Source organism: Athene cunicularia (assembly GCF_003259725.1).
Source record: "Athene cunicularia isolate RWA chromosome 3 unlocalized genomic scaffold, athCun1 chr3_part1, whole genome shotgun sequence".
Lineage (NCBI taxonomy): Eukaryota > Metazoa > Chordata > Aves > Strigiformes > Strigidae > Athene > Athene cunicularia.
Window position 1 is genome coordinate 103,282,536 of NW_020799097.1, and position 14,319 is coordinate 103,296,854.

General features: G+C 40.3%; 1 protein-coding gene across 1 annotated transcript in view; it reads left to right on the forward strand.

Annotated features, from left to right (window-relative positions):
• TGFB2 (transforming growth factor beta 2) overlaps window positions 1-10,032 on the forward strand; it is a 62,482-nt gene extending 52,450 nt beyond the window's left edge. Inside the window, exons 3-7 of the mRNA XM_026845798.1 lie at window positions 1,225-1,357; window positions 1,473-1,583; window positions 3,739-3,913; window positions 4,485-4,638; window positions 6,503-10,032. Coding sequence (XP_026701599.1) covers window positions 1,225-1,357; window positions 1,473-1,583; window positions 3,739-3,913; window positions 4,485-4,638; window positions 6,503-6,661 — 732 coding nt within the window. The 3' untranslated portion in view covers window positions 6,662-10,032. The remainder of the gene's footprint in view (window positions 1-1,224; window positions 1,358-1,472; window positions 1,584-3,738; window positions 3,914-4,484; window positions 4,639-6,502) is intronic.
• The last annotated feature ends 4,287 nt before the right edge of the window (window positions 10,033-14,319 follow it).

Sequence of the window (14,319 nt, forward strand, 5' to 3'; positions counted from 1 at the left end):
CATGATGGCATAATTTCACACCTCTTTCGAAATCTTTTTCTTTACATGTATTACTCAGTTTCACCATTGTTTTATTCCAGCAGTGTTTGCTAGATGTCAGGTTGGTCTGGGCTGAGAAAATATGAGCAACCTGTGAGACATTGTCAGTTATTCATTTAGAGATGAACTTGGACATAAAAGAGGAAGAACCCGAAAAAAATATATGAAGCTGCACAGCTGGCATGCCAAAAGTTACAAAGTGGTATTATTGTGTGGTGTCTTGATTGAAGTTGACTTAATGTTGCATGGCATTCCAGCTTCCTGCATCACAAAACTGTCAACATAGTAATAACCAGGAAACCTGTTAGCTGCCAAAAGTCCAGTTGTTTTCATCCTAGAGTTAGGGTAAATAATAGCAGGCTATGCTTGTATGTGGGAAGGCACTCACTGAATTGTTTAGGTAGGAGAAGGGCTGTGGGCACTTGAAATTTTAGGCATTCAGTGCTGTATCTTGAAAGAGGGGGGCTGGGTTTCTTTTGTACAGGTATTTTTTTATTACGTGCTTGGTAGCAAGCTTTGCTGAAACTTTTGACACAAATACAAATACAGCTGGTATCAAAGTTTGGATGGAAGCAGCATTGCCTATTGCACGAATCCATGTGTGGCCATGATTCACACCAGGCTGTCTCTGCATGCCCCTAGGTTATCTCCATGGACAAATTTTTTCTGTTTAATGTATGACTAGTACCTGAAGTCAGAGAGAAGACTGGAAGCATGAATAAGGCAATATCACACAGATTAGTTATGGGTGAGCAATATAATATCTTCAGTGTACAGACTACATATTTTGCTTTACTTTAGCATCTGATATTGTGCTCTAACCAGTGTAAATATTACTGAAGAATAGCCTCTTTTGATGTTCCAGTTAATATGATCTCTTGACTGCTTGTGCTGTGAGACAAGTTTTCAGGGCAGTCTTGCTGGGTGATTTCTCTTAGGAAGGAATATGCGATGGCATGTTTTGCTGGGAGCATAAGCCGATTTCATTATGATGTTTTCATATCACCTTCCTCTCCCCATGCATCCTAAGAAAATTCTTTCTGAAAATGTGCCTGAATGTACATCTGCTTCATAGAGGTTTGAGCTGTAATAGTTTCTTCTGCTATTTTATAATGTTGGTGGTCCATTTTAATAAAAACCAGGCAAATGTTAACCTGTAGGCAATCATATTTTTGTTTTTTGCAGGTTCTAAAATCTAAAGAATTATCATCACCAGGACAGCGCTACATTGACAGCAAAGTAGTTAAAACAAGAGCTGAAGGAGAATGGTTATCTTTTGATGTCACTGAGGCTGTACATGAGTGGCTCCATCACAGAGGTGACAAGTGTTCTTTGCCTTCACTCCTGCCCCAACTGCTGCTCCATTAACTCAGCAATATTTCAGGGTGATTCCATGTGTAAAAAGCAACTCCACTTATTTTTATGTTTTGCAGACAGGAACCTTGGATTTAAGATAAGCTTACATTGTCCATGCTGCACCTTCGTGCCTTCCAATAATTATATCATCCCAAATAAAAGTGAGGAGCTTGAAGCAAGATTTGCAGGTAATGAAAAAAAAAACCAACCTTTTTAAAATGTTGTGGTGCTTACTAATTGAGGAGGGAAACAAAGAGGCCATTACTGCCGCTAAATGGCATTCAGCTGATTGAAAACTTGCTCATTTGAGGCTCGATTCTCAGCTGGTAGGAAATGGTATTGAAGGCACAAGGGTAAAACTGTTACCAGTTGAACTATTCTAAAACCAGATGGCGTGAATAAACCATCTCATTCCATGTATGCAGCTTCGATGTCCTTAAGTGTCTGTGTTACAGTTGGCAGCACGTGTACCAGATACACATACGGTTCTGGATGTAGGGAAGACTGTTGCACAGTAGACCATCCACTGTTACATAGTCATGAGAAAAATTACTGAATATTTTCACAATAAACCCTTTGACTGCTGTCCATCCTAGCACTGTAATGGTTCAGGCTTACTAGAAAAGGCTACTGCTGGAAAGTAGAATTAGGGTGGTGCCTGGCACACATATAAGCTGCTCGCAATAGATATGTGTGTGAGCATGGTGCGTTTTATGAGTGCTAATCAATATTTGTTCTGGCAATTTTCCAAAGTACAGGCAAGACAACAGTCAGCTTCTTTGCTTACAGAAGCACCTTCCTTTGTCCTTACCAAGTACAGAGGGTCCCAGTCTTTGTAGGTACCTGCACACATACTTCCAGCTCTTCAGGCACAGTAAATATCTGCCAATACTCTTCTTTTTTTTTTTTTTTTTTCTGGTCATACCAGTAGTATTTTAAATTACTCTGAGCAATGGCATTAGTTGCTTTGGGAAGAGCTACACAACAGGTGCCAGACATGTATCAGTGTCCAACAGTGTTTTACTGGCAGTGTGTTGTGGATTGAAGAAACAACAGTGGTGTGCCAGCCTATGTGCTCCTACTTCCAGCAGTGGAAGTTTGATTCTCAGGTGAAGTCAACAGAACTACATTAGTTACCATTGATTATATATCTACACTGGCACTTAGAATTTAGTCTAACTTATTTGTATATTAGTTACACAAAGTACTTTCGATGCTTGCAGTTAACTTGGTAACAAAAGATTGAATCGGGTGGGCATTTAAAAATAAACAACAGTGTGTAGTTAGGGTTATGGATGTATGTGCTTCTTATGGACAACAGATCAAGGTCACATAAGCTCCCTTGTGTTTTTAAGCCATTAAAGTTTCCGTTTCAGAGAGGGAAATGTTATTTAATTGACCATGCTATAGTTATAATCCACCATTACATATAAAACTATGGCTATATTAGAACCAACCCAAATTCTGTTTAGACAGTTCTGATTTCTTAAAGTATATCATGATTTGGTTTATTAGTATTCCAAGGATTTGGCTGTGTTAAGTTTTCTAACCATTGTTTCACTGCATTGGAATTTTTTCTCTAAGTCCATGTATTGTACATATGATTAAAGCCATTGTATGTATTTAAAAAATTGTTAATATGCTGTTTGGTTACTGTAATTGCAAATGTTGCAAAAAGAAAAATGTATCTTTTTAGATAGTATTATCTGGTTCAGGAGGTTAATTTTCAAAAGGGTCTTAGCAACAGGCATAACATGAGCTGATTGGACTCCTAGGAAAGGCTAATACCTTGAGTCTTTTGCCTGTGTTATTGTCATGATAAGAAGCTAGTAATAGAGTTAGTGTTTCAAGAGAAAATACAAAATGTGAGGTGATTGATTGCCACTTCAAGGAGAAATATTTTGATCAATGTCCTTGTCATGCCCATACAAAAGGAGAGGCTACAATAATTGACTTTATGGGAAAAATTAGCAGATTTATAAATAAACTGCAATGGGAGACAGTATTTACAAGCATTAGGAAGAGGTAAACATGATAGAGAAAACTAACGGGGTGGAAGTAAGCATTACTGAAGTAATGTTACTCATTTCAACAGTTCTGGTGAATGTACTGAAATGCCATTAAATGGCTGTAGATGTGGGAGGGCTGTTACCATAGATAACATGAGGACTGTGAATATCTTAGGGGTCCTGGGTTGAAATTTGCCCCCACTTCCCCATTAAACATGCTCAGCTGCCACCGTCATTGTCCCAGTTTCTGAGAGAATTTTTTTAAAGAGATGGTTTATTTAATTTGTGAAGAAAAAGCAACACAATGTTTATCACCAAAATGTATTTTTTGAAGGTATTGATGACTACACATATTCCAGTGGTGATGTGAAAGCTTTAAAGTCCAATAGGAAAAAATACAGTGGGAAGACCCCACATCTCCTGCTAATGTTATTACCCTCCTACAGACTTGAGTCGCAACAGCCCAGTCGGCGGAAGAAGCGTGCTCTAGATGCTGCCTATTGTTTTAGGTAACTATGCATCCATATTCAGTATAATTACATAGTAATACCAGCCTGTGAGGTGTAATGCAGTTTCTTACCATGTTTCTTTGCGGTTGGCATTTACACAGAGCGCAGACTCTCATTTGCAGACCCACAGGGTCTGTGTGCAGCAGGTATCTGCCCAGTGGTCTCCAGTCCTGCAGAGACAGTGGCAGATGAGGAAGGAGGGTTGTGGCCTTAGGAAGCAGAAGCTGAGTTCCATCTGGGATGATTCCCAGACCCATCAGCCTCATAAGTACAGGCGAATTATCACCTCCACTGTGCTCATGTAGTCAGATGCCACTTGGTAGGACCTGAAGAAAAATGCTTACTAGTCCTCCAGGGAAATCATTAGCTCTGGCTGTATAAGCAAGCCCTGCCATGACTAAGCATCTGATTTCAGCTGCAGTATACACTACTATTGATGTGATTTGGTTGTGAATATTTGGGATTTGCCCACCTGTAAAGCATCATTCAGAGAGCAAGCAACTGGATTATTTTAAGTCCTTGTGTTGTCTTTTTTATGACTGATGTGTTTGTCTGTGTTTTTATTCCCCAGGAATGTGCAGGATAATTGCTGTCTGCGTCCACTTTATATTGACTTCAAGAGGGATCTTGGCTGGAAATGGATTCATGAACCTAAAGGATATCATGCTAATTTCTGTGCAGGAGCCTGCCCGTATTTATGGAGCTCAGATACTCAGCACAGCAGAGTAAGTAATGATTTTGCTAATTTTCAGCTTCTATTTTATAAATGCAGGGTGAAATATGTTTCTAGGACTGACATCAGCAGCAGTGCCCAAAGCTTGTATTTATTACCTCAGTAACTAAGGATGAGGAAATGTGGCCCTATAGAGGGACTTGCACATGGCCTCAAGCTAGTGTGGAAGCAGTAGGACTGTATTGGCCCAGAGATTTTTTTCTAAAATATGTTCATCCACATGACATATGGATAGATTGAATGTTTTTTGTGAGTATGAGCTTGGTGTAGCTTTGGGAAGTGCACATGAGTGGAAGATGGCACAGTGAGTTTGGTCAGCAAAAGCACTAAGGGAGACACTAAGAGAGTAACAAAAGGGCTGAGTTGTATCACCTGTTTATCACCTACTTTTATGACCTGCCATTTTTTATTGTTTCTGATATACTACCATGCTGAATTTCATGCAAATGTACTGATGGATGTACTTCTTTTAATTCAAAATATGTATTCGTTCTTGTACTTTGAAGATTTATATGTGAAGGAGGAGCCTTGTGTCTGGGATGCCAAAGAATCAATAGTTGTTTGAGATGGGACTTCTTATTTTAGGGATTAGATTAACCAGCTGCCTTAGGATGAGTAGTATTCTGCTGTGAAGAGCTTATTTCTCTCAACTGTCGATAGGGATGTCTGGACAGTAAATGCAAGAAGCAGACATTTGCATCGCAGTTGTCATAAAGTAAGAATTTCACCCTCATGTCCATGCTAAGAATGATGTCTCCCCTTTTTCAAGCTTCCCTTAAAATACTAGATCAGTGTCAGCCAGCAGGGAGAACTCTGCATGTCCAAGGGGCATCTTGCTTTCCCTTTGGTCTGTAAAGCCATGATAGCATGTTTTTCCTGAATTTACAGACCCAGGTATAGATATCCTTTGTAGCTGTCACTGGCTGTGGCATTGTGCTATTAGCAGTGTCAGCAGGCAGAGGTATAAATAAGGTAAGTATGTTTCCATGCTGGTGTGGAGTAGTAGTGTACACGTTTTGGAGCAACCCTTGTTTTTAAAGGAAAGAGGAAGAATAACTGTCATGGTCACAAATATGTGGTTTGGATAGTTGCCCAAGGAGTCAGAAGTTGCTTAATAAAGTAGTTAGTGTTGCTATCCTGAACAGATCTTCTGTCTCTCTAAGCTGAAAATGTTGTGCTGAAGTTCTAGGAAAAGGTCACTTGGTGTTTGGCTAACACATTAATGGCATCCTCAGAAATACCTATGCATCATCGGCTGGTAACCCTACATACTTCCCTTGCAGAGAACCGTGCATATGAATCTGATGTGACATAAAGCAGTAGTGCTACTAACTTCACCGCAGCTGATTCTTTACAGGAGTAACTGCAGCTTCAATCCTGGTGCTTACAGGGTGGCATTAATGGATTTCATAAAATGTAGCCAGAGGAAAAGCAGAGGAGTGGTTATGCTCTGAAGGGCTCTCTTCTCCCTTTGGTGCACTTGTAAAGCCAAAATCCTGTAACAGCAAATGGCAGTCCTGAAGATACAGATAAAAACCTTTCAGTTTCTTCTTTCCATATCAATACAGTGTGCATGTTGATTCAAAGGGCTACACTTGCAAGGCAGGCCCCAGCCATATCCCCATTTTGAGGTTTAAGACTGTGTGGATAAAAGCTTAGGTAACTGAAGCAGATTGTGACACCAGATTGAACTGGAGAAGCATAAAAAAGTATTAAAATCCAGGAATCTTCATTCTGCTTTCAGTGAGCTTTCTCTCAGGCACGGTGGGAGGAGGCGATGCAGAAAGGAATTTGCTCAGCAGTGGCAGGACGGCAGAGGTAGCTGTCTTAATCTCTTCTTTCCTTTCTCCTTCTAGGTACTCAGTTTGTATAACACCATAAATCCAGAAGCTTCTGCCTCTCCATGCTGTGTGTCCCAAGATTTGGAACCCCTCACCATCCTCTACTACATTGGCAAAACACCCAAAATTGAACAGCTGTCCAACATGATCGTAAAGTCTTGCAAGTGCAGCTAAAGGATACCCCTGAAACAGCATGATGTGTGTGTATTAAAAAAAATAACCAAGGAAAAAAAGAAAGAGAGCGAGAAGGAAAGAAAGAAAAATGAAAACCCAGGTTCATCAGTGTTAAAAGAAAAAAAAAAAAAGAAGAAAAAAAAAGCGGTACTAGTCTGAACTGTTTGAAAGTTTGTTTTATTTTTTTTAAACTGGCATCTGAAGCAAAACATTGAAGGCCTTTATCCTACATTTCACCTACACATAGTGTGAGATAGACAAGAAGCAAAGTTAAAGAAAAAAAAACCTTTTAAAAAATAAACACTGGAAGAAATTTGTTAGTGTTACTATGTGAAAGGAAAAAAACAGGAAAATCCCATGAAGTGGAGTTGCTGTATCTGTCCCGTGCCTTACTTGATCTCTCTGTATTGTTACGCAATAGGCATCCTACCCATTCCTCTTAGTTGTAGAGTTAACAGTGCATTATTTATTTGTGTGTAAAAACTATCAAATGAACATTTCTGTATCACCATTGGAAAAAAGAAAACCAGCCAATGTGGACAAAGTGGAGACCAAATAAGCTGCCAGAAATATATATAAAGCCTAAAGGAACACAAGCTCAAAAGAATCAGAAAAGTAATGGTTAGTTTAGTTCAACTAAAATAGAAATCAGTTATTACATTATTGAGAAACTCTGCCTTTAAAATACCTTATTTTTCATGCCAGCTGTCTAGAGAGGCTTCTTGTAAGGTCTCAAACCCTTGTTTTAAATACTGAATAATTTACTAATAAAGGACACTCTGTTTCAGTCTCAAAGACAAGTCTATAAGATTTTTTTTTTTTTTACTGTAAATGATTTAAAATGTCAGTTTAGTAAACCAGTGAAATATTTAACATGTACTGGTCTAATCTTCAGACCTTAATATGTTGCTGTATAGCTATGCTATGGGATTTTTTTGTTCTTTTGGTATATGTAACCATACCTAGAGTATTACAATAGGTGGGTAGTAAAAGCCAGCTTAATTGGAAACATATCTGTAGATCTCTATTTGTAAACTATTAAAAAATTAAGTACTTTATGTGTAATGTGTAAATTTTCACCATATTTTTGTACTCTGTAATACTGTCAGCTCTCATGAGTTTGAATTTGAATTTGGGGCTCTTTTTGATCACTCAGAATCATGTGTTTCCCTCTAGCTGGCCAGTATGAGTAGAGTCCCTGTATTTTGACTTGCACTACAAATACATGTTTTATAATAATTGCTATACATGTGCTTTGTATATTGTTCATCATTATGACATAAGCTACCTGACTCCATTTGTTTTTCTGTTTTATAAAAAGGATGGATTAAAGCAATCTCTCTGCCCCTCCTCCCCTCCCTCCTCAGTCGTCCCAGTTTGTAACACTTGAACACAATGTGGTTCGGATTCCTAGACCTTTTTATTTCCTTTCGGCTATAGACATTCAAACAGATGGGCAGGGAGCAAGGTGTTGCAAGAAGAGATGTCCCAGCCTGGCTGAGGCGAGGCAAACCCTTGCAGAGAATGACATTCACCACTGTGCAGAAAGCTGGTAGGAAGCATCTGCCACGGCGATACCCAAGTGGGGCATGAGCAGGATCAGTTTGCCGTCAGAGGCCGTGTGTTGGCCTCGCACACAGTGGGGTCTTGCCCCCGCAGTTAGTCCGTGGGACTGATCCTGCTCCTGCTGCAGCTAACAGAGCTTTGCCTTTAACTTCTGCAGCAGCATGGCACACCCCTTTAGACTGTTAGTGTGTGTGTAAGGATTTGCAGGATCAGACAGACCCTTGATTTTTGCGATTTTGCCATTTTTTTTTCAATTGAGTTTGCATTAAAGCTTCTTTTTTAAAAATAGGAAAGGAAAAAGGAACATGGGGTTCCTAGGATTTTGTTGTAATAAATGTTGTAGAGGGAGTAAAAAGAAAAAATTCCACGTCACATACTTCATTTAAAGAGAGCCCCAACCTAAATGAGCAAAAAAATCACGAGGAAGACGCATTCAGTTCATTTCACATGATGAATGGTTTTGCACAGCAGAGCTGGAAAACTGCGTTAGAAGCATATTACTTGGATGAGAACGATGTTTTCTGTCATTGACCCGAGTGGTGTCGGGAGGACGCTCCTGAGCTTGATGTTGTCAGCTCCAGTTCTAAGAAGTGCAATTTCTTTGGCTTCAGCAGAACACTGATGCAAAACCGAAGTGCCACAGCGGCTTGCACATGCAGCTCCTCAGGACTTCGGTAGAGCCTGTGCTTATTGCCTAGATGGAAACCTAGCCCCACAGATGATCTAATCCCACCCGTTGACTCAGCGCAGAGGAGGAGGTATGTTAGACTTCTGATTTATTTAGTGAGCTGAGATGAACAAGTGAAAAATCTGTCCTGCTAACACTTGCTTGAGCCAGACTTACTCCAGTGAGAAGATGCACTGAACTCAGTGAAACTCCTCAGGGTAGTAAATACTCTGGATTTTGCTGTATACGGCAGCAAAATTAGTTTTATCAGGTTCAGTATGAGAACTGTATTTTTGTTGGACAGGAAAGGAGACAAGGATGAACACATTTCACAAAACTTAAAAATGTTTTTGCAGTTCTCTGCTATGGGAATGCAGCTCAAAACCAGTTTTGAAGCTTTGAAAAAGCAGAATAGGAGATAGCATAGTTGTCCAACTATACTCACTATGCGCTGGACGCAGCTGAAAATTTCAGTTTGGATTTGGAATTTTTCTCTAAATTTAAGTATAAAACCTTATTTCTATGAGTCATTACCCCAAGGTCAAATACTTTTTTTAAACTTTTTTTTTCCTCAAAGTGCACTGATAGTATTTGAAATAAAAAGCTCCTAAAATTTTTTGTTTGTTTGTTTATTTGGTTTCCCTTTAATTACCGAGGATGTTAAGCCTGATCCTACAATGTACAGAACTCATGGGTGAAACTCCCCTCTACAGAGTGGGGTAATGTGAGTCCTAAGCACCGCTCAGGTCTGATGTAAATCCCCCTTGAATGATGTTTAGATGGGTCTGCAACAGCTCAAGGACTTTGTGCCAGAGGCCTTATCATGACGAGGTAATTGCCACTGTCTGAGCAAAGTCCCTGAGAACTGGTGGGAAACGTTCAGCACCTTGACAGATCAGACCCAAGGGGCTGACTGGGGCTGAGGGGGAATCTTAGCACTTAGCTGGGTGGGGTAGGACAGCATTTTTTATGCGTTTAGCATCAATACAATTGTATGGTTGGCATGGTTTAAAGGAGAAAATAAAAGGAACTTAAAGGACAGCTGTGTTGTACTTTGGTGATCGATTACTCTGTATTTTAACACATTGTATGTCTGTTTTTGTGGTGCTCTAGTGGTAAATAAATTATTTCAATTATATGCTGGTGTTGCTTTCGTATGGCAGTGTTCTTCTGGCAAAGGTGATTCCTCAGCTCTGGCTCAGCTTAATCCCTGCAAAGCCTGATTAGGTGTGTGATTTTAGTGTGTGTGACCTTGACGCGGTCCAGCAGAGGCTGAGGTGAAAAGCAGTCATCCATGGTGAGCATGAATCACATCTTCTCTAAGGATTGCTTTCACCTCAGCTACTGCTGTGTATTTCTTCATCTGTAGGCAAGAAGTAGCTTCTGGTTGAGTGCTCTAGGCAGCAGTGCTGTCCCATGTGTGTGCAGGACAGGTACCGCCCGAGCAGGAGCGGTGTTACCCCACAGCCCCACTGTCCCTGATCTCTCACCAGAACCATGCCCTGGCAGTCCTGTTACCGCAGGCACCAGTTCTGGAGGCTTTCCTCTCTGGTAGAGTATCCCAAAGTAGTTTCTTCCTTGTTTCTGTAGTGCTGTTGGAGGTAAGAAGATGATCCGTTTCATGATGTCCATACATTGAATGGTCCCTCACGATTGCATCCTTCAGTAGAGCTCAATGCAACTGTTGGGTTTGTATGCTATATAAAATAGTCTACAATACGATGAGATGGGGTATTGGAGGAGAGGCAACAGATGCAAGTTGGCACATGGCAAATGCAGGCTTCGTGAAAGGAAACTAGTCTTACAGTGGAGGTGGCCATGCCATGGTAAAAGGTTGCCCAGAGAGGGCTTGACTTCTCCATCCCTGGAGATGCCCAAAACTGTCTGGGTGAGACTCCAGGCAGCCTGCTCCCACTGTGCCTGCTCTGAGCAGGAGGTTGGGATGGAGACCCTGCAGACCCCTGCCCACCCCCAGGAATCTACAGTCATGGTCCAGCCCAACCACTATTTCAGTCACTGGCTAACAGCACAAGAAACCCTGGTGCTCAACTGCCTCAGCTATTTCGGTTTGCCAGCAGCAGCCATGTAGCCACATGGATGTGGGTTTTTTGACAGAAAATAGGATTCCCTAGTTTTTTCTAAGTCTCTCTCCATGCACTCTGCAATATGCAATTGCATTATCTCAGCAAATAAGAATTAAGGAGTCTGGTATTGCAGCTTTATCAGATTTTCTGCAGCTCTAGTCAAATAAATAAAACTGATGGGAGGAGGGGCTGCAGGATTGAATCATTACTTTTAAAGTTGATAAAATCATATATGAAAATGCTTCCAGACCAGAGACTGATGATGAGAAGGGGTGAACATCTGCTGTTCCGGGTGTCTTCTGTGGGATCTAAGGGGTGAAAAGCATTTCTTGGCATGAATGAAAGAATATGTTTATGCCAGATTGTTTAGTGTTGTTGTGATAAATTATAACAAATGGACCCTGTGGTCTGTGAATATGTGTTTAAGAATGCAACTTGGGACGAGCATTAAAACAATCTTAGGGGATATTTCACCACAATTACGCTTCAGCCTTACAGTGACCTGTCTTAATTGATTTCAGTGAGTTTATACTAGCATAAAGCTATGGTCCTACAAAAAAAAAAAAAAAAGCCAGATAACCAATTTTCATTCTATTTTTAGTTACCCAGCTATGTGCTTTGACAGGAATGTAATCTGCCAGCCCCATTCTTACCTAAGGTAGCCCTCACACAGTGAGGTGAGAATACTTTACAGTACTGTCTGTTTTATTTCTGAAATCAGTGAAGAGCAGGAGGGTTGACTGGAAATTTTACATGGGAAAGTGGTTGTGGTGCCTGTTACTAAAGAGGAACAAGTGGAGGGAACACAGTGTGCTAAGAGAGATTTTATAGTGTGGGGCTGAAAAGATGGATAATGAGATTTATGCAGAATATTTTGATGCTGGGCTTGTCTTTTCCTTTCTATAACACAGCCTCTCCAGACTGTATCAGTGAAACCCTTGCTGCTCTGCTTGAATCAAATTGTGGTTAATAAATGTGGAATATTCAATATAGGAAAAAACCCAAACCATGTAAATGTCTTGAAAACCATTTTTTAGGCCAAAATCTGCCTCTTAGATCAGACAGAACAGATTCTATGAGGAGCCATGAGTTCTGGAAGAAAATAAACCAAGAGGTTATGTAATTATATGTGGTTATAAAGTAGATGTGAAGTAATGTAGTTGGCTTGTCAGTGGGTATGGGTGTAACAGTAATTTCTTCATCTGTATAAAAATAAAATTAAATGGAACAGAAAGCTGATGAGAACTTCCAATCAAATTTGATATGCTCATTTAATGAAGTAACCTGCTGGAATCTAATACAGAACCCCTGGGGTATAAACCTTTCTTAAAACATATGGTGGCCCAAGAAACAAATATTTCCTTTGAATGGATTGTTTTAGTGCCAAACCAAGATGATGGCAGGAATGGAGGAAGGGTCAGTGGTCACTGATCTCTGGGTCTCAGCACTGTTTGCACATACTGTAGGCAGGTTCCAATTAAAAGATCCACGCAATTCATGCCAAAAACATTTGCCACAAGAAAGGGAACAAGGAAGATACAAATGGCAAATGGGACCTGAGTCTCTTTTTGTTCAGTGAAGTACACCATGAAGCTCAGAAAAGAGTTCTTCCATACTATTTGATCCAGTTAATTTTGATTGATCAAATATTAATGTGTGAGTACACTTTTTACTAAAGTCAAAATCAAGTGTTTGAGACTCTGATGTAGTGTTCAAGCCTGAATCACTTTTACAAAATTCAGTTAGGTCCAATCCCTGCAACTGGTTTGTAACCAAACTTTAATCACCAAACTCACTGCTGGGGTGTGTAAGGCTTTTAGCTGAAGATGCCAGAAGTTCTTACATTTGAATAGCTCTGAGCATGCCAGATGCAAATCTCACAGAATAGTCTTGTATTTTTTTTTTTCCCAAGAACAAAGATCTATAAATCTAATTGCCATTCATAGTAATGGCAGTCAGGGACAGTCAGAGTGTCCCTATATATCAAGGTGGTTTCCAGAGAACTGGTAATGGGACACTGCACCTTAGGTCACCTCATTCTTCAGTGATTAAAAGACCAATATTATGGGACTATGTGATGGGGTTTTTGCCATCTGATGGAACCCATGTGAAATGAATTGATGGCTTCATTCCAGTTCCTAGTGTAAACTTGTTGGCAGTCTCCAAGGACATGCAGACTAATCCATAAAAAGCAGAAAATATCTTTATCCGGAAAAACCTGCTTGTGGGTTTTTTGTTTGTTTGTTTGGTTTTGGTTTTCGGTTGGGTTTTTTTTTTTTTCCTTTGGAAAAATGTAAATACAAAGGACAAAATATGCAGCAGTTCATGGTCAAGTTATGCATTCCTCTACAGTGTGTAACCTGTTCTCAAAGAGGAGGTCTGGATCAATTTCTGAACTTCAGGGAGGGAAAGCTGGATTTGGAGATATTCTGAAATATATTGTTTCCTCTGCTTCTTCTTTGAAACACTCAACTACAAAAAATCCAAAAGACTGTAAATAAGAATATGACCTGACTTTATTTTTTTTCACATTGATATCCAGCGATGATGGATAACACAGGAGGTGAATCACTGCGGATCTTGAGCATCAAATACAGCCAATTGATGTACGCAAACTTGGGTCACAGAAAGTAGAGCAGGAAAGATGAACACAACAGAAGGTTTATGTCAGCATAAAGTATAGGCCCTATGTAAAGCCACAGGAAAGCTGGACTGGTTTTTGTTGTACTTTTTGCTTTGGTCTTGGATGTGCTTCTGTAACACAAAGGGCTGTTCCCATTTCTCATCCTTTGTCTTGGAATAGGGGTGTCTTTAGGAAGGTAGGAATTTACCTAGAAATAACTGAAAGCCACTCGTACATTTTAAGATCATTATCAGTCAGGAGACATAATTTCAGTGAGCTGTTAACACGACCTTAATTAAATTTTCCCATAGCTAAGCACCCCAACTGCTCTCCTGGCCTCTATCTCTTCTTTTTATATTAAAAGTTCCTGCTCTGCTTTGTGATAACAGATGGTGTCTATCAGGTAGTTGATATCTCAGCAAGTATCCCAGGGACTGAGGAAGAGATCTCAGGCATTAAACCTGTGGGCTTCTCTAGTGTCAGGTCCCTTAAGGCAGTGCTGTAACCCACCAGGTGCTCTGCAGGCTGGACACAAAGCGGGACCTCAAACGCAAATATTGTGTCTTGGTCTCCACAAATCCCTCACGAACTCAGTCAAACAACTATCTCACTGATCAGACCTTCTCCCTCCTTCTAAGCAGTGCAGGCGGAATCAGTGACTCTCATCCATGCCAGGGGAAATCCATCCTCAGTAGCTGGTGAACATATATGCAAAAAT